The following is an 18,740-nucleotide window of genomic DNA, read 5'->3' as shown; positions in this document are numbered from 1 at the left end:
ATTTTAACAGGTGTTAAAACTTCTTACATCTGGATTTCATCAAAATCCTTCAATAATCAATTTAGATTTTTCTTTTTATCTTTTTATTCTTAGGAAGCCTCCAGCAGAAATAGTAGAGACTTGGTAGTTCTGTTATTCAGGGCTCAGACTGTTAAACAACAACCATCAATACCAAACATCCAAGCTTTTTATTGATCTTGTCTCCACTGAAGGCCTGGCCGAATCACAAGAGTTTTGAACTCACCTCCAGAATGAATGGTAAGAGGGGGATGAAGGTCCCTGTGGCTTCAGACAGGAGGTTTAAGGCACGCACCACATGGAACCTCAGTGGGTAGTACCTAGCAGCTGGTATAAGTCTAGGGGAGACAAAAAGAATACAAGTAACCATGATATGCTGTTCTCTCTAGCAAGTTGACTTTTTTTTGGGGGGGTGGGGGGGGGGGGGAGGGCGGTTTATTACCACTGCCAAGGAGGTTATTTTTTTGCCAGTTTGTTTGTCTGTCTCTCTGTCTGCAAAATAAGTTAAAACATCGTGATAATGACACAAAGAAAACATGATTACATTCTGGAAGTGATCCAGACCACCGTCCGGATCCAGGAGTTGTTGGTTTTTTTTTTTTTTCTATTTTAAATTCTCATTTTTTTGAAGGATTCTTTATCATTGGCAAATAGTGCCAACACACAAGAGAGTTCAAGCTGTATGTAATCAAGGTGTGCATACCTGCACTGAGCGTGTGCTTTAGGCACAGCAGAAAGTTGAGGCAGACTCTAAAACACAAGAAAGGCTTCTTTATCATTGGAAAATAAGGGTGATTTCGGCATGTGTGTACAGGTTGGACATGAACTGCTTGGCGGAGGTCTGTGCTCTCCGAGTGCTTTTCTAGTTGTACTTTATCATCTCCAGCTGCCTGCCGCCTATCCAAAAACTTTGCAAACCAGCTGCAAATGTAAACTAAAATCATGATCAAGCAAGCATTTACATATTAGTTTCTATCAGTACTTTGAACAACTTGAAGTGAACGGTATTTGTATAAATATGCAAATGCAAGCTCAAATCAGCAAAACATTTGTATATGCAACTGTGTCTATCAACATGAACGGTACACTTAGTGCATTTCTATTTCTAGATAATAATATGTATGAATACTTTGAGACCAATCAAAACACATACTCAAATTCAAGAAGAATTCAAGTACAAAATCCCTAAATATACTATTAAAATGGATAGGCAAGATAAGCAATTTCATAACTCTAATATTTGTAATCCTTCCCAAGAATGTGCTAAAGGACATTGACAGTGCATTCAAATTCAAATTCAAACAGTGCTAAAAAAAACTTACTTGATAACACCAACAGAGGTTTGCACTAGGGGATACACCAGTGGCTTGAGTGTTTCATCCGAGTGTAGTGTAGCCAACACCCGACACCAAAGGTATACACAGTGAATGTATTGCCAGTTATACACAGACTGGTACATATCCTAAAACATACAAATGGGATCAGAGTGTAAGAGTTCTTCATAAAAGAAGCAAACATGTAGCACAAATGATACAGTCAAATATACGGTAGGCTGAAGCTTAAAGTTGTTGTGATAACATGTGAAGATTCACTATGACATACTTTTCTAAAATTCCACATGGAATATAGAACAAAAACCACTTCAGCTTAGAGCAGATGAAAAAGAAACTAGAAATGTCGCTTTGGCGACTGATATGCCTCCGCCATAATGCATGATTTTCCCAATAGGTCTAGATAGTACATGTGGACAATGTGTGATTACATTTTCACAAAATTGGCAAAATATTGAAATGACAAGTTTGTCACAAATGTGTTGAATGTTCACCTTCCTTGACCTACAAATTGTAGGTTTAATTGGATGAATAGGAGAGCATGTATCTAGGGATTTAAGGACTTTAACTCGACTTTGACCCATTCATACATTTAGGCATTGAGTAATTTTCAAGGTACAGGTGTGGAGAAAAAGTGCAATTTCTGAATTGAACAGTAAATTGTTACCATTTTCATCTGGCCCTTGACCCTAAAATTCATAAGATAATCACTTTCAGGTAGAACATGCATAATATGTACTAAGTTTCAAGATAACTTGAGCCACTTCCGAGATATGGAGGAAAAAGTTAGTTCAGCACTTTCACTTGATCTTTGACCTTTTGACCTTTGAGGCAAAAAAAGAAGAAAAAAAAAACTTTCCAGAGAATTTCTATTAGGTTACACATGTATGCATACACCAAGTGTAAAAAAAAAATAACCCTGCTGGCATTGCATGATAGGAGGGAAATAGTAAAATTTTGAAGTGTTGCACTTGACCTTTGACCCCTGACCTTTGACCCCATGAACCCTACATTCTCTAGATAATCACTTCCAGTCAGTATATGTACTGTATATACTATGTTCCATGAAGATACCTTGAACAATTTTCCAAGGTATGGAGAAAAAAAAAAGTTTTAATATTTTTACTTGACCTTTTGACCTTTGACCTTTGACCTCATGACCCAAACTTTCACCAGAGAATCTTAATTGGGTAATACATGTATACACTAAGTTTCAAGAAAATATCTTCAGGCATTCAATAGATATGGTGGAAATAGTGAAATTTTATGTATTTGACCCTGACCTTTTGACCTTTGACCTTTGACCTCATGACCCAAACTTTCACCAGAGAATCTTAATTGGGTAATACATGTATACACTAAGTTTCAAGAAAATATCTTCAGGCATTCAATAGATATGGTGGAAATAGTGAAATTTTATGTATTTGACCTTGACCTTTTGACCTTTGACCTTGAGCATGTGCACCCAAAAATTTGATAGGCACAACTTCACCCCCTAATACACATACATGCCAAGTTTCATTAGGATACCTTAACGGGTTTTGATAGTTACCTTGTCCACAAAATTCATTACGGACGGACGGAAGGACGGACGGACAACCCGAAAACATAATGCCTCCGGCACCACTTCGTGGCGGAGGCATAAAAACAGCTTTAGTGCTTCAAAAATAGTTCCAAAGTGTGAGTTTGGGATAAAAATAACCAACATGATAATGTTACTTCATATAATCTATGTTAACTATTGTTGAATATACAAAATAGGAACAAAAGTTCTATCAAAAACCACAGAATAAAACTTCTACAGTTATGGTTTATTGAGAAAAACACTGATATCTCCTTACATTTGCAGTTTTATTGCTAAATTTTTGTACGGTAGGTCGTTACATATGTGATACAACTGAACTACATATTATATGCGTCAAATGAGATAATTAGAACATTTTTTAACCACTAGCTCGCAATGTTAAATAATGCTTTAACACCAATGTTTTTACTTGCTGTCATGGCCTACACTGCATTGAGAAACCATGAGAACAAAATACACCAACCAACTGTGAATTGAGAAAAAGGAAAATCACTAATTATACTCTAGACTTCACAATACTGTTAACTTTGCAACAACAAAAAAAGAATATGAATCTGTAATCAATGGAAAGGCTTCAAATGAAACAATGTATGACTTATGTATGTACATTTAATGTTTCCATTCAGGATGCAGATCTGTCCACCAGTCAAATTTTTTTAAGGTATGAGAGGTCAAAAAGAAGATTGACTTCTTGTCAAATCAAAACAATCATATCAATAACAAAGGCTTGAATTTTTGTATCAGCATCAAAACCCTTTCCAAGGAAACGGTTGCTTTATACCAGTAAATGCCAGGTGAATTAGACCGACCTTCTTCTTGACGGTGATCGCATTCCGTAGATGTATGGCCAGCTGGCGGATATAGACGAAGGCGTGCTGGTAAGTGACCTGCGTATTCAGGGCAAACATCTCGGTCAGCGAGCGCTGCATGAAGTTGATGACGGGCAGGGTGCTCGGCGACGTGAACTTGGTGTTGCGCACGTAGGCCAGGTACATTTGCTAATGGAACGAGGGGAAGCATAGAGATAATAATGTGAGAGTTGAAATGGAAAAATTGATGTCTCTTAGGTGTGCTTTATAAAAAAAGAAGGCGGTGTAAAGTAGAAAAACAAGGCACTATGAGCATGTAGATACATGAGCACTGCCAATTCTACACAATGATTCTATACTGAATAAATTAGCTGGTAAAATGATAATTTTTTTTTTTTATAGTACATGTATAAATAAAGAAACTATCAGATAGTCTATTTTGAATTAGGATTTAACAATGGAAATAACCTATGCAGTTAATGCCCTACTAGCTGCAAAATAGTGACATTGCACTGTCCAGTTGTAATTCATGCTACTACCAATACCAACAAAGTAAAAAACAAACAAACAAACAAACAAACAAAAACAAACTAGTTTGTATATACATTTGCAAACCAACAGCCATAAAAAATGTACTCAAACTCATTAATGCAATTACTATATCCCCTCCCAATAAAAAATAAACATTGACTACATTTTTGCAGCAATGTGTCATGATGACTTATTAACTGTTTCCAGCTGATAATCATAACAATCCTCACAGCGGGCATAACACTGACTTAGCATATTCAGGCGCTTAAAGAGAGATGCTCCTTTACCTTGAGTATGAAGTCGAGGCGAGATTCCTTGGTGCATCTGATGATGGAGAAGAGACAGAGGAAGGCCAGGACACGCACTGTCTCCTCCCCAGTGCTCCAGAAATTCACTAATTTCTGCAAATAAAAACATGGAAACAAGTTGCCTTAAGGATATTTGATATAGTATGAATAATTCACCTTTATACACAACATCTATGTTTCTTTTACATTTCTACGTTATGTATTTTATCATATAAATAAATCATATTTACATTTATACCACTTCCTCTCCCATTATTAGCATTCCCTGTTTTAAGTTACTCTTCATATTTAGTAAAAATTCTGCTGAAAAGTTTCATGAATGCATTCACATTTCCTTTCTAAGTGGAATAGGGATGGAATTGATAAACTTGACAAAGCGTTAGCTGTATAATGACCTCTCGCCGACATCAATTAGAGAAGATCCAGGTGAAGCAAAGAGTTACAAATGAGAATAGGACTTTGACCATACATAATCATTATGCCATTGACCAATTCTGAGTTGGGAAGCATGATTATGAGGGATGGCCCTGATTATGTACTTGACCAATTTGTATAGTGAAAGACTGTGAAGTGAGGAAAATGACTTACAACCCAAAATTCTCTCGCTCTATTTCTCAGTTACTGCCATACACAAATATGAATCCTGTAATCTGTAAGTCCCAACCCCCCCCCCCCCGATCCTTGTTCCAACAAGCACTAGTTTTCATCAGACTCCATTGCGCCACACTCTGTCTCATTAAGGTACCAACACAATGCAATCCTATTTTGCAAAATTTTGTTTGTTTGCTGTTATTGTTGCTGTTATTGTTATGCACACTAATGTAATACTTTTTGCTAGTGTCTAATACATTACACCACTTTGTTACTTTTAAACGTGGAGCAGAACAAATACATAAAATCAATCAAATTTGGAACAAAAACATGACAGGTGTGTCGATATAGAAGTGGAAAGCAATGCAAAGTGGGGATTAACACAACTAATTCAAATTGATTAAAAAAATTTGACCATTCCACATGGGCAGATTAAATAATTTGATACCTAACTTAGACTTTGGCATGAATGCAGACTGGCCTGGGCATACTACCAGAAGAACTGACCTTGATGATGACCTTGACCAGTTTGGGGAAACATGTAAAGTATGGAATGAGGCTCCTGACATGACGTAACACGACACTGACGATGCTTGGCTCTGCTACATTGCTCATCAACTGGAAGAATAATATAAGACAACCAACTATCAAACATAATCCTTTGATATCACATTATATTTCAATCTATATTGCATATTTTCTTTATCTATATTATATACACACATACACACGCACATATTTTGCAAGTACAATGAATAAAAACTTTGACTTGTAAGATGATTTTGTGAGCAGTTGAATTCATGATTGAGAACCACAGTGACAGGATAAGTAAGACAGTATACAAGATACTTGTTTTACAAGGGGCAATATTTTCAGAAGTTGGCTAATTTTGCAGAGATAGGACTCGAAAAAATAGAAATGCTACAAAATATACTACAAGATATACCATGCATACATAGGATAGTAAGAAATGAAGGAATTTTCATTCTTTGAGGCTGACACACACACACATACTAACAAACGCTTGCACATAAATGTTCTATTGACCACAGCCAAGACCACAAATGTAAAATTGCAAGTACCTCAAAGACAATATACACAAATGGAAGCGCTCTGACTGATGGCATCCCACTTTGTCCTATACAAATGAACCCCCTCTGGACCCGCAATCTTACAATATCATTGGCAGTGCACACAAAATAGATGTCAATGGTAATAACAATGTAAGGAGGCTTTTACACCGGGCCCGAGTACAACTGCATAGAATTTTGACCTACTACACCATCAAGCTTATTCTGCCCTACACTGTGCCTATGCTGGCCTTCGCATATGTTCGGCGTAGAGTACAGGTTGTACAAAATATGCAATTATATGCAAGGCTACACTACTGTAGGCCATGCTTATGCACTAAAATGCTCCAACAAAAGATTCTAAGAGGCTGGATAAAAGAATTTACCCATACACTTCTTCTTCTCATTCTTGCGATAGCTTGCTTCCTTCCAACATTTTTTGCAGTACGAGTATGCAACCTAATTTTGGCTAACTCAGTATGTCACACTATGCAGCTCTAACCAGGCCTGGTTTCAAAGCCCCATATATCTGAAATCAACATCATATTGCAGATGTAGTCCAAGCAATATCTGAAGAAGATCATGTCGTGTTCACACCTGAATGACATCAGAAAGATAAGCTTTGATGTCCACATGGAGCTGCTTCCATTTTGGAGATGATGATGGTGCTTTGGGGCTATGAAAAGGTAAAATAATTATAGATATGTAAAGGGGGAGAGAAAATGTCACTCATCAGTGATAAATAAAGAAAAAAAATGTACCTTAGTTGGGTAAAGGCATCTACAAAATTAAATTTGCCATTATTGTTCTACAAATTAACACAAATACACACACTCATCCTTCTAATAGCTTTTTGAACATAAGACACATCTACCGGTCGATAGTCAAACATTATGCACATGGCATACACGATGGACCAGCATAGTTTGTTGTAATGGCAAGTTTCATAAATACTACTACTAATTCACAGTTTTCCCATTAGTATTTGCATCACTCTATGAACAGAAAATATATATTGCTACATCGTACAATCTCAAAGTTACATAGTGTCACATAATATTTAGCAGTGTGTTTATTTCTTAACACCAAAATGAAATGTTCCAGTTAAAGGGACTGTACAGTACTGGTTGAGGTGGGGATTCATGTTTTGAACATTCCTAAGTGAGATAATGAAAAGCCTCTTATGAAATATGAAAGAGCATGTAATTTTAAGAAGGATTCAACGTTTATTTGATGAAAATTGGTTTTCAAATGGCTGAGATATCCAAAAAAGTGCTAATAATAAAAGGCGACATGCCACAACTTCATTAGGATCTCTTTGTTTCACCTTGTTTTTGGATATCTCGGCCATTTCAAAACCAATTTTCATCGAATAAACTTTTGATACCCCTTAGAACTGCATGCTCTTTGACATCTCATAGAGTGGTTTCTGAATATCTCGCAAAACGTTAAAAGCTATTAAATCCTCACCTCGACCAGAACTGTACACACCTTTTAACTAAAGAATGTCTTGCAAAAACTGGACAAGTGATGTATAACATTTAATCTCAGCATTATCATTACATCAACAGGTCAGTACACTCAGGGTCCCTACTTCAAACAAAAAACAACAACAACAACTTTGAAATCAACAAAAAAATACAATATTTGTCAACACCATGGCAACAACCAGGAAACAACCAATCAATAGGAAGCATTTCCATTACTGCTATGGGAGCAGCAATTGTGACATAGGCCTGAGATCTTTACATCTAACTGTTCAAGTTCACTTCTCTACACAAAAAAGAAACTCTTTAACCCTTTGTGTGCTTTGAGTACTGATTGTCAGAGAAAACCCCACAGAGTTTTATCATGCTGTCCAAAGTCTCAGGCACAGAAAGGGTGACTACACAATATGCACCCTTTTTTCCAGTCATCATTTTCCCCGACACACATATAAAAGTGCTGTGGCTACATGAGATTGAAAAAGCGAACTTCAAAAAATGTTAATTAAACTCACGCTTTGCCTGCCTTGTCTTCTATTTCCAGCGCATGTTGCAAGACTGGGTAGACTTGCTTCAGACACAGTGAAACCACAGCATTGAATGCTGAAGGAAAGAAACAAATGAAAAACAGGTTTTTTTTAGTTCAGTCACTAAAAGCACTCACTAATTGCGCAATCAACAGATTTCAACTGCCAAAGATAGATGTATTTACGTCAGCCATCAATACAAGTGAAATCAAATCACTGATTTGCAGTTATATTAGAGCTTACCTGCAAGGGCAATTCCTTCCCAAACACATATGTGGAGTAAGTACATGCAGAATAGTAGAACATATAAGCATAGTTGGCGGAAAGTCAGACAATCTGTTCAAAATTTATGATAATTAATAAAGTTTTTATCAAATGCATATGCCACCATCACTGAATAAGAATGCTGCAACAATATGTTACACTATAGTGTAGGAACAAAATAATAAAAATATAAAGAGAATTCCACAAACTTTCATCTTGATGAAAAGTACACATTCCCTCAACTTATCAATGTATTGATGGTAATATCATTTCCCCTGCCTTCTGAAAGAGGCATGTCAAGTGCTCTTTGATTATGCTAGAAAAATGAAAATATGGAAAGTGAAAATTATACTCACCTGCAGATCCCTCCACTGTATACTTTGTCCTGACATTTTCCCCCGAACCAGCTTGCTGGACAGCGGCCCGGAACGCCTTCATCAACTCTCTCAACGCTTTCACTGAATGACCCTTTATGACATATTAATGGAAATTGGACAGAGGTTAAGCTAATACACAAATATTTGAATAGCCATGAGTGCGATGGTACAAGATTTCACATGAGGTATTCGCAAAAGATGAGGTGCTCTGTTCAATGAGGCAAACGAGTTGGATAGTGTGAATATCTTTCACCCCAAAACCTGTACATTCTTACTGCAACTTCTTTTTTTTTCTGCATTTTCGCATGTTGTTAATTTTTCAGTAGCGAGGGTCTAGTAGTAGTCATTTCACCTTTCACAAGATAAATGATAATGAGTAACAAGTGCCAACACTTGTACTGAATGCTTTTACCTGGCGATTACCTTTACATAAATAAGTTGTGTGTTCTGCATTCAGAGTAGAGATCCTACTGCACTAGCATGTTGTAATTCCCCAGACATTGTTACATCATGGCCCAAGTAGCATGCTAGACCTATGGTAGCTACTAGTTGCATGCAAGCCAGGACTGGCATGGCTTAATTTGTTTTTAATGACATTTTTATGTGTCATTAATTCCGCATGTCTTCATACTTGCGTTGTACTATTTTTGTGGTTCAAAAGCAGTTCGCTCAATTCACAAAAATAAAATTGCAGTGAAAATTTCAGCTTATTCAGGATCTGATTAAATTCAACTTCACAACCACCTGCTTGTGCCATCCCTCACCTCTAGCTGTTGCCTCCACTTGTCCACCAGAGCCAGGGAGACAGAAATCCCCGCTCTTCCTTTCCTCTTCTTCCCCTCTTCGTCTTCATCCACGTAGTCCTCCTCGTCACTGTCCAGCTGACAAAAACAAGCAAAAGGGGGGAAAAACACTAGTTTTTTGTCTTGTGAAATACAGCACATACAACTTGCTATCTGGAACAGTTTTTTCTCGGGGAGGAGATATATCTCTTGGCACTGGATTTTCAGTTTTATGGTGTAACTTTTCATTTAAGGGATCATGGGTGAGGACTCACAAGGCTCAAAATGTCAGAGGGGCAACTATTCAATCATTTTTGTGCAGCAAATGCCAGGGCTGGACACTTCCTTTTTTCTATAGTGGCCTGTTCGCATCACTGCTAACGTTGAGCCCCACTATCCCCTGACTGTCCCATTTTGGGCATTTCCACAAATGTGAGAATAAAAGATCAACTTGAATTGATCAGCTCTCAAGCCTTAGTTTTTTGTGTGTTTATGTATTTATTCATTTTTTTTTTTTTTTTGCGTGTGTGCAAAAGTAATAGCAATATCATTACAAGTAGCTCAATCAATTTTCACTGGAATGGTTTCTCACCTCAGCCTGTTTGCTTGTCTCCAATTCTTCATCATCACTGTCATCATCCTCCTCCTCCTCCTCTTCATCAACGTCATCATCCGTCCCCTCATCCTCTTCATCCTCACTTTCCAACTCCGACTCGTCGGACTCGTTGAAATCCAAGAGACCTCCCTCATTTTCCTGGAGGAACTCGTAGAATTCTGGATCTGTGTTTTTCAGCTTTTCCAGCGACTGCTTGTGCTTCCCGATGCTTGAAGACTTTTCACTACAAATATCAATCAATGTTTTAATAATTCACCTAGTTAATAATAAACTATAAATATGAAATGATAGTGAGAAAAATAATATTTTTTAAATCAATGGTATGAACTATTCAAATAGTCGTGAAATCATGTGCTTACGGATTTTCAATATCCTGAAGTATGATTGAAGTTTCATACAGAGTTTAACATTTTGCACTGACCTATTATTAAAGGTCCTGCACTTCAACAGATATCAATATTTGTTCTATGTATGTATAAAAGAATTTTATGTTGCTGTTGTTAAGGCAAGTGGTTCTTGGTTGTAAAGAGTGATAATTGATCAACCTCATTCAAAAGGACAATTCTTCATAAAGTAATTCACACTGATCGATGCCTACTCATTTCAGTCATCAAAATTAAACTAGAAATGTCGCTATGGCGACTGGTATGCCTCCGCCATAATGCATGATTTTCCCAATAGATCTAGATAGTACATGTGGACACTGTGTGATTACATTTTCACAAAATTGGCAAAATATTGGAATGACAAGTTTGTCACAAATGTGTTGAATGTTCACCTTCCTTGACGTAGGTTTAATTGGATGAATAGGAGAGCATGTATCTAGGGATTTAAGGACTTTAACTTGACTTTGAACCATTCATACATTTAGGCATTGAGTAATTTTCAAGGTACAGGTGTGGAGAAAAAGTGCAATTTCTGAATTGAATAGTAAATTGTTACCATTTTCATCTGGCAATTGACCCTAAAATTCATGAGATAATTACTTTCAGGTAGAACATGCATAATATGTATTAAGTTTCAAGGTAACTTGAGCCACTTCCGAGATATGGAGGAAAAAGTTAGTTCAGCACTTTCAATTGATCTTTGACCTTTTGACCTTTGAGGCAAAAAGAGAAAAAAAAAAAACTTTCCAGAGAATTTCTATTAGGTTACACACGCATACACCAAGTGTAAAAAAATAACCCTGCTGGCATTGTATAAATATTAGGGTAATAGTAAAATTTTGAAGTCTTGCACTTAATCTTTGACCCCTGACCTTTGACCCCATGAACCCTACCTTCTCTAGATAATCAGTCAGTACATGTATATACTATACGTTCCATGAAGATACCTTGAACAATTTTCCAAGGTACAGAGAAAAAAAAGAAGTTTTAATATTTCTACTTGACCTTTTGACCTTTGACCTTTCACCTCATGACCCAAACTTTCACCAGAGAATCTTAATTGGGTAATACATGTATACACTAAGTTCCAAGAAAATATCTTCAGGCATTCAATAGATATGGTGGAAATAGTGAAATTTTATGTATTTGACCCTGACCTTTTGACCTTTGACCTCATGACCCAAACTTTCACCAGAGCATCTTAATTGGGTAATACATGTATACACTAAGTTTGAAGAAAATATCTTCAGGCATCCAATAGATATGGTGGAAATAGTGAAATTTTATGTATTTGACCCTGACCTTTTGACCTTTGACCTTTGACCTCATGACCCAAACTTTCACCAGAGAATCTTAATTGGGTAATACATGTATACACTAAGTTTCAAGAAAATATCTTCAGGCATTCAATAGATATGGTGGAAATAGTGAAATTTTATGTATTTGACCTTGACCTTTTGACCTTTGACCTTGAGCATATGCACCCAAAAGTTGATAGGCACAACTTCACCCCCTAATACACATACATGCCAAGTTTCATTAGGATACCTCAAAAGGTTTCGATAGTTACCTTGTCCACAAAATTCATTACGGACGGACGGACGGACGGACAACCCGAAAACATAATGCCTCCGGCACCACTTCGTGGCGGAGGCATAAAAACAACAACAGTGGTCTCAATTTTTCTTCACTGCTAATTTCAGTTCCTAGAAAAAAAAAAAACTAAACAGAAAATACTTCATCAAACAAAAAATTACAATTAAGTGATAATCTTTAGCATCACACCTTTTCCCCTTGGCTTGATTCTTTGCTGCTCTTCCTTTGAATCCAAGCTTGGGTTGACTTTCTTTCTTATTCCTTGCATCATCATTTTCTTCTTCATCCTTCTCCCCATTCTCTGCTGGCTCATCTTCCGAGTCAAAGTCTTCAGCCATCAACTCTTCAACTGACATATCTGCCAGATTACTGAAAAAAAATGGATAATCATGAAAAGAGATTACAAAAAGATATTAAAAGGATGGCTGGAAATGAATGAAAATAGTTCAGTTTTATAGGTATACAAGAACAAAGCAAGGCATCCATAAGAATATTAGTGAAATTACACACATCTTTTCGTTTCAATGTAACACTATTCATTAACTGATTACAGATTACAGATTTGTTTTATTTTATTTTATTTCTATTTTCTTTAAATGGGACATGTATTGTGGGTCTAGTCCCTGTGAAAGTTTTTCTGTAAAGTGGGGACAAGGTTGGTTACTAGTTTAAGCATTACATGGGTTTCAAATATGTTGAGCAATGTCAAGCCTCAACAGATACACATCACAAATGAACAAGGTGACTAAATAGCTGTCAAAAGAAATGTTAATAAACAAACAAAAAGAGATTTATGGATAGATAATGCCCAAAAACAGCTGTATAAGGGAAACAATATTGAATTACAAAGAAAGTTTAACTAAAGTTGGTCTATAATGAAGTCTTGATACTCCAACTCTTCTTTTATCTATGTGGATAAATAATCACCCAAACTGGAGCTTTTTCTGTAAATGCATTAACACAGAATAGAATCTTGATCTCTCTGCTTCTCTTGTCCCAATCTGATTTTATTCAATTTAGAGTCTTAGAGGTCCTTGAATCAAAACAAGTTGAAATCACAAATAACAAAAAACAAGTCAAATTTGAACTTCATGATAGCTGCATGGGTTTGGCAGATAGCCCTTTGATGAGGGTAAATAAGATGGTAAAAAAAGGAAATAATTAATGAAATGAAAGGAACAACTTAACCCGGCACTTCAGCTACTTACAGATCATGATGTCCCAAATAAAGGAATGGAATCTTTGCATTTGACTTATGTGCGTGTTGCGTGCAATCTTTTCATACCAACTAAAACTTCTGGTGCAGTGTTTGTGCGCTTTTGGAGGACTTGGGGAAGTGGTCCACTGTTGCTGGCTCACTCATGGTACGGACTAAGGTATGTAGAAATGCACACCTACCGTTCGCTTCGCCGTTTGTCAATCAAATTTTGTGCAGCTATTGGAGATGCTAAATTGAACCATATCAGAGAGTTTTCATGGAATTAGAAAGCCGAAAGGGTAAGAAAAATGAGAAATTGGAGTTGAGAAGTACGTCTGTCGCGAACATAGTGTCTGACGTAAGTGAAAGTGTAGTGCACCGATTTCGCAGAGAACGATGCCAACGATTATAATCGATTCTGGTAGTCTCTAATTAGCGGCTTACTAACAATATCGAACTTGACTCTTGCAATACGTGTAGCCCCTACTTTCTTTTTCGTATTTTTTTTTTTTTTTTGTTGGCTCACTCGAGTCGAAGGCTCACGTGAGCTATTGTGATAATTCTTTGTTTTCATTGCCACTATCATGATTATCACTATTCAAATTATTGATACAGACTATTCATACCAGGATTTAGACATTGATCCTTTCTTTAAAAATTGTGGCAAGTATTGATTTTATCATGACAAAAGTTGATAATAATAATTTAATTTGAATAGTGTTGAAGGGAATAGAATGAGGTTGAAGGAAAAGTGGAAGACAAAGGTTAGGCTATTAGGAGGGAGAGAGAAAAGAAGATGAGAAGGAAGTTGAATTCAAAGGGGATTTCTAGTAATCTACATAATTCATAGGCCTAATTTAATAAATTAACGAGAATAGTATTACAAAAAGTGCATGTTATACAATCATGTATTAATATTGTGGACTTCTCATAAAGTGCTCATTTTACCTAAAAAGAAACAGAACATTGAAACTGAAATTAGTAAATTCAATTTGTTTTTAATTGATAAGTTCAACTTATAGTAGAAAGTAATTGTCTTTTAGATATGATAGCATTTATTTTTCCATTTCAGTTTTTTAATTATGTATACAAAAACTGCACCCCAATATTTGTTTTTGTTTTGTAGTAAAAATCCATTTTATTGTGCAATATTCATGATGGATAATTCCCATTTTTTCATCTTTTACTATTTTGTATACAAAACAGTAAAAGATGAAAAAATACACATATTATCCATCATTTAGTCAGCAAAAAATGTTGACAGATATTCAGTCACACGCAGGAGAAAATTAACTGAAAAGATAAAAAACAGACGCATCAAGATCACTTTCTTCCACATTTTACTGTCGAGCCGACGTAATTATCGTTATATCGCTCTTCCACATAATCGATCATCCATCATGCTACGCTGACACAGCCATCGATCAGCGTACTTTTGAGTCAAAATTAGCTACTTTTCTTCTGTAATTGACTATAAAATTCCATGAAACTGTCAGATATGGTCCATCTTGACATTTCTGATAGCCACACGAAGTTTTCATAGACAAATTAAGGAAGGAAATGGTAGGTGTGCATTTCTACATGATTACCCATTCTTAGTGCTCCTATGCCATGGCGCATCCGCAGGTACAGTATGGTGGTACGGTACCCTTTAGGAGAGCACTCAAACGCACTCTTTATCACTCCTTGTTAATGATATTGTAATGCTATGAAAGTCATGGCCAGATCAGGCAGGAGATCAACGGGTTAGAAAAGTAGATTCTAATAAAATTTTAAATTTAGGCACCCTAATCTAAAATTTATTTGGAAGCTCAGCTCAGCTCATATCATAGACAGAAAGATCCGTCTGTCCGGAGGACTCTTTTTATATTTTGCCATTGACGCTGTCCTCCGTAGACAGACGGAAGGTACCAGTAAGCATTGCTGTGTGGATATTCTTAACCACTGTCTCTATGGAAAATTGGGTGAGGTACCTCACCCTTCTCGATTGCGTCTAATTCACGGCTCTAGGTCGGCAAATTTAAGCTTGTATAGTGAAATCAACTACTCAAGAATACATTGCACTCACCAGATTAATGGATAATCCAACATTTTGGTCAAATTTTCAACGTAAAACACACATCAACCAGCCCGTCGCGTTGTCACGTTCAAACTCCAGAAACATACAGGATGAATCTATTAGCCAATCACATGCGAGGTACCTTCTACATGTTTTTTTTCTGAAACATGTACCTCGCATGTGATTGGCTTACAGATTCAAAATGGCAACTTACGGCTAGCGAACGGCGATGTTGCGATATGGATAAAATTTCTGCATTATAACCGAGTTACTGTATTTCGATTGCACAATATGAGAAATTAATCCCAAATATTGCTGCATAATGTGTCATGTCATGTCAAACTTGTTTGAATGTAAAAAAGCTGCCTGAAATTTGGTTTATCGTAACGTTTGATCTGTGCGCTACTGCCACACAGGAGCTGGTATCATTGACTTCGGTCTGTATACGGAGGGGATCCGTGAAGCCAGACGCAGTCTCCGCGGAACATTTCCCGACGGACAGATACAGACCGATCTTTCGGTCAACTCATATCAGAGTCAGAATTTTATAAAATGTTACCATTTGATTTAGAACTTTATTGCTAACAGAAAACAAAACCAATACAAAGTCTAACATTAATGTCATGACTCCATTACCGACTTCGGTATACCAGCTCGCAAACCACTCGGTCCAACAAACAGACTTTCTGCAGTTGCACTTGTTCCTAGATATTCTAACAGTACCCAACAATGGTAAGTATTGGTATGGTCTGGTTTGGTCAGGGAGGTGTCTCACCTCCCTGGTTTGGTGCAGTGGTTAGATTTTGGACGCGGACGTGTCACGCGAGAGTCCGTAATAAACTACAGTCCCAAGTATTGAAATTCATGTGTGTCTTGTGGGCAAAATCCCGATGATCACCCAAAATTCATGGGGTACAGACCTTCCAATATGAACAGTTTACCTTTTATTGACTTTCCCAGCTGCCTTCATCTTCTTCGCCTTCTTTCCACTTCCACGTGCCATGTGATTACCTTTCTTTCACCCTTTTGAAGAGCAACAGGCGACGAAGCTCACACTGTACCTCACACACGTTGACACGTCGTCGTGACTGGCATAGCCTCTCTCTCCTATATCTCACACACGTGCTTTTTCATATAATCGATTCTTCAAAATAATCGATCATATGCTATGTTGCATTTGTTATGTTGTTTGGAGTGTACACAATCTCGTGTAGATTGGAGGATGGGAAGCAGAAAGAGGGTATATGGGTGTAAGCCAGAAGGGGAGGGATTTCTTTTTCTTTTTCCTTTGTAATAGATAAAACTTAAAAATCATATGTGGAATGAATATATGAGTTTTTACATTAGGCCTACTTATTGGCACAATATCCATTATAAAGTATAAAAGCTTTAATTGTTTTTGAAAACAGCTTGTCGATTGTAATTGTTATTGAAATCTTTTAGTGAAACGATCCATTCCAACTTATCTGAAAACAACTTTTTGACTTGTAAGAGGTATTGAAATCATTGTGAAAAAAAATATGTTTGGAAATTAATTGGTGAAACACTGTTTTTTAAAACAGAACAAAAATGGTATACGGAATATAACTCCCCAAAAATGATGTAAAAATACCTATTATGTTTAATAACAAACACATATCCAGCAAAGGAATAGTCAAGAGTTTTAAAAAGGTTAACCAGAGGGTGAGGGGGGGGGGGGGGGGTAGAAAGGAATGGGGTTTTAATCACTGCATGGTTAGAACCCATGCACTTGTAATAAGAGTCCAGTCTTTTGATTGTGGTTTACATTTGTCAGGCACCCTTCATTTGTTTGGTGTTTTTTTCTTCTCTCCTTTGAATGGAATCACAAAGGTCACGGTTTAGCATGATCTGATGTTGTTTAACCTAATTACTCATATTGCTAATTTATGTTCATTCTGTTTGATCATCATTATGCACTGTTTGAGGATAGTCTTATGTGGAATCACTAAAAGAATACATGTACTGAAGAAAGAAAGACAAATAAATGTCAGCTGTTGGCAACAGAGAAGCCAGTAGTGACCTTATCATGTAAACCCTATCAAAAACTTTCTTTCATGTTCTCTGTGATACAATGGATACTAGCTGTTTTGCTTTTGTGGGGGAAACAGTGGGTATGTACAGATGTTCTGACATGTATTTGAGTATCAGCCGAATAGCAATTAATCTTGATGAACACATTACAATATTGTCTCTTCTTGCCTCTATTGATAAGCTTTTTAATTTGGACACAATGTTTACCATGCAGATAAGGTAATTCCCCCCCCCCCCCTTAAGAACCAAAAATACATGTACACTGTTCATGCCAAAGCACACAGGGTACATATGAGGGGAAATTGTTTATTTCTCTCTCTATGATAATTATACAATAAAGATGTGTAATTGTTCAAATTCGTGAAATTCTTCCGTCGAGATGTTTTCATTGCAATTAGCTGATTGACAAATTGCCCTACATCGACGTAAATAAGCACTGAATTGATCAGTGTTTATCATGGCTACTACTAAAACACTGATCAATTCAGTGTTTATTTACGATGATGTAGGGCAATTTGTCAATCGGTTGCAATAAAGATGTGATTGTTTACGAATATAGAACATGGATTTAGAATCCAATATTATTATCAATTAATTTGCTTTTTTTCGGAAGGAGGAACCCACATTTTTGTAATTGTAAATATTGTAAATATCACCACTATTTAATGATGTAACATGATGATTCTCGTATTATTTGTTGCCATGAATAAGAGTGTAGCAGCTCAACTTTTCTGTTTCTTTCTCGTCCACAATCTCCCTCTCTCCGCTCCGACCTCCCTATTTTTCCACACTCCCTCTCTCTCTCTCTCTCTGTGGGTCATCGATCCTCTCCACTTCTCCTCGACCAGTTTCCTTATCATGTAAACTTATGTCGGCAAACTCTCTCCCTACATGTATTTGCAAGCCTCTGCTCACCAGTGTGTCTATCCGCAATGTTATGACGGATACAATTCCTATAGTATTTTAAGTAATAAATTTTTCTCTCGTGGCCCATCGACGGACACCGCCCAATAATCACTCTGACATCTGACATCGATTATAATGTTACTGTTACCAATATGCTATGTTCTGCCTTCTACGGGGACAGAGTTGCCACAGTGTAATTTTGTTGGCTTCATTTTGTGATCCTATAAATAGTTGTAAGATATATGTATAC

General features: G+C 36.8%; 1 protein-coding gene across 2 annotated transcripts in view; it reads right to left on the bottom strand.

Moving 5' to 3' along the window:
- LOC140238419 (nucleolar complex protein 2 homolog) overlaps nt 1-18,740 on the bottom strand; it is a 42,985-nt gene that overhangs the window by 20,560 nt on the left and 3,685 nt on the right. Inside the window, exons 1-12 of one of the 2 annotated variants that reach the window (XM_072318325.1) lie at nt 16,474-16,609; nt 12,465-12,644; nt 10,270-10,516; nt 9,660-9,776; nt 8,875-8,986; nt 8,243-8,330; nt 6,841-6,919; nt 5,681-5,791; nt 4,562-4,675; nt 3,744-3,932; nt 1,341-1,480; nt 245-356 (exon numbers count right to left, since the gene is read on the bottom strand). In XM_072318325.1, the coding sequence (XP_072174426.1) occupies nt 245-356; nt 1,341-1,480; nt 3,744-3,932; nt 4,562-4,675; nt 5,681-5,791; nt 6,841-6,919; nt 8,243-8,330; nt 8,875-8,986; nt 9,660-9,776; nt 10,270-10,516; nt 12,465-12,644; nt 16,474-16,535 (1,551 nt within the window). In that variant the 5' untranslated portion in view covers nt 16,536-16,609. Of the gene's footprint in view, nt 1-244; nt 357-1,340; nt 1,481-3,743; nt 3,933-4,561; nt 4,676-5,680; nt 5,792-6,840; nt 6,920-8,242; nt 8,331-8,874; nt 8,987-9,659; nt 9,777-10,269; nt 10,517-12,464; nt 12,645-16,473; nt 16,610-18,740 lie in introns of those variants that run through there. The other variant, XM_072318326.1, reaches the window with a different exon arrangement.

The sequence above is a fragment of the Diadema setosum genome, chromosome 15 (genome assembly GCF_964275005.1).
Source record: "Diadema setosum chromosome 15, eeDiaSeto1, whole genome shotgun sequence".
Taxonomy (NCBI): Eukaryota; Metazoa; Echinodermata; class Echinoidea; order Diadematoida; family Diadematidae; genus Diadema; species Diadema setosum.
Note: the sequence above shows the minus strand (reverse complement) of the source record. Positions and strands in the feature narration are given on the sequence as shown.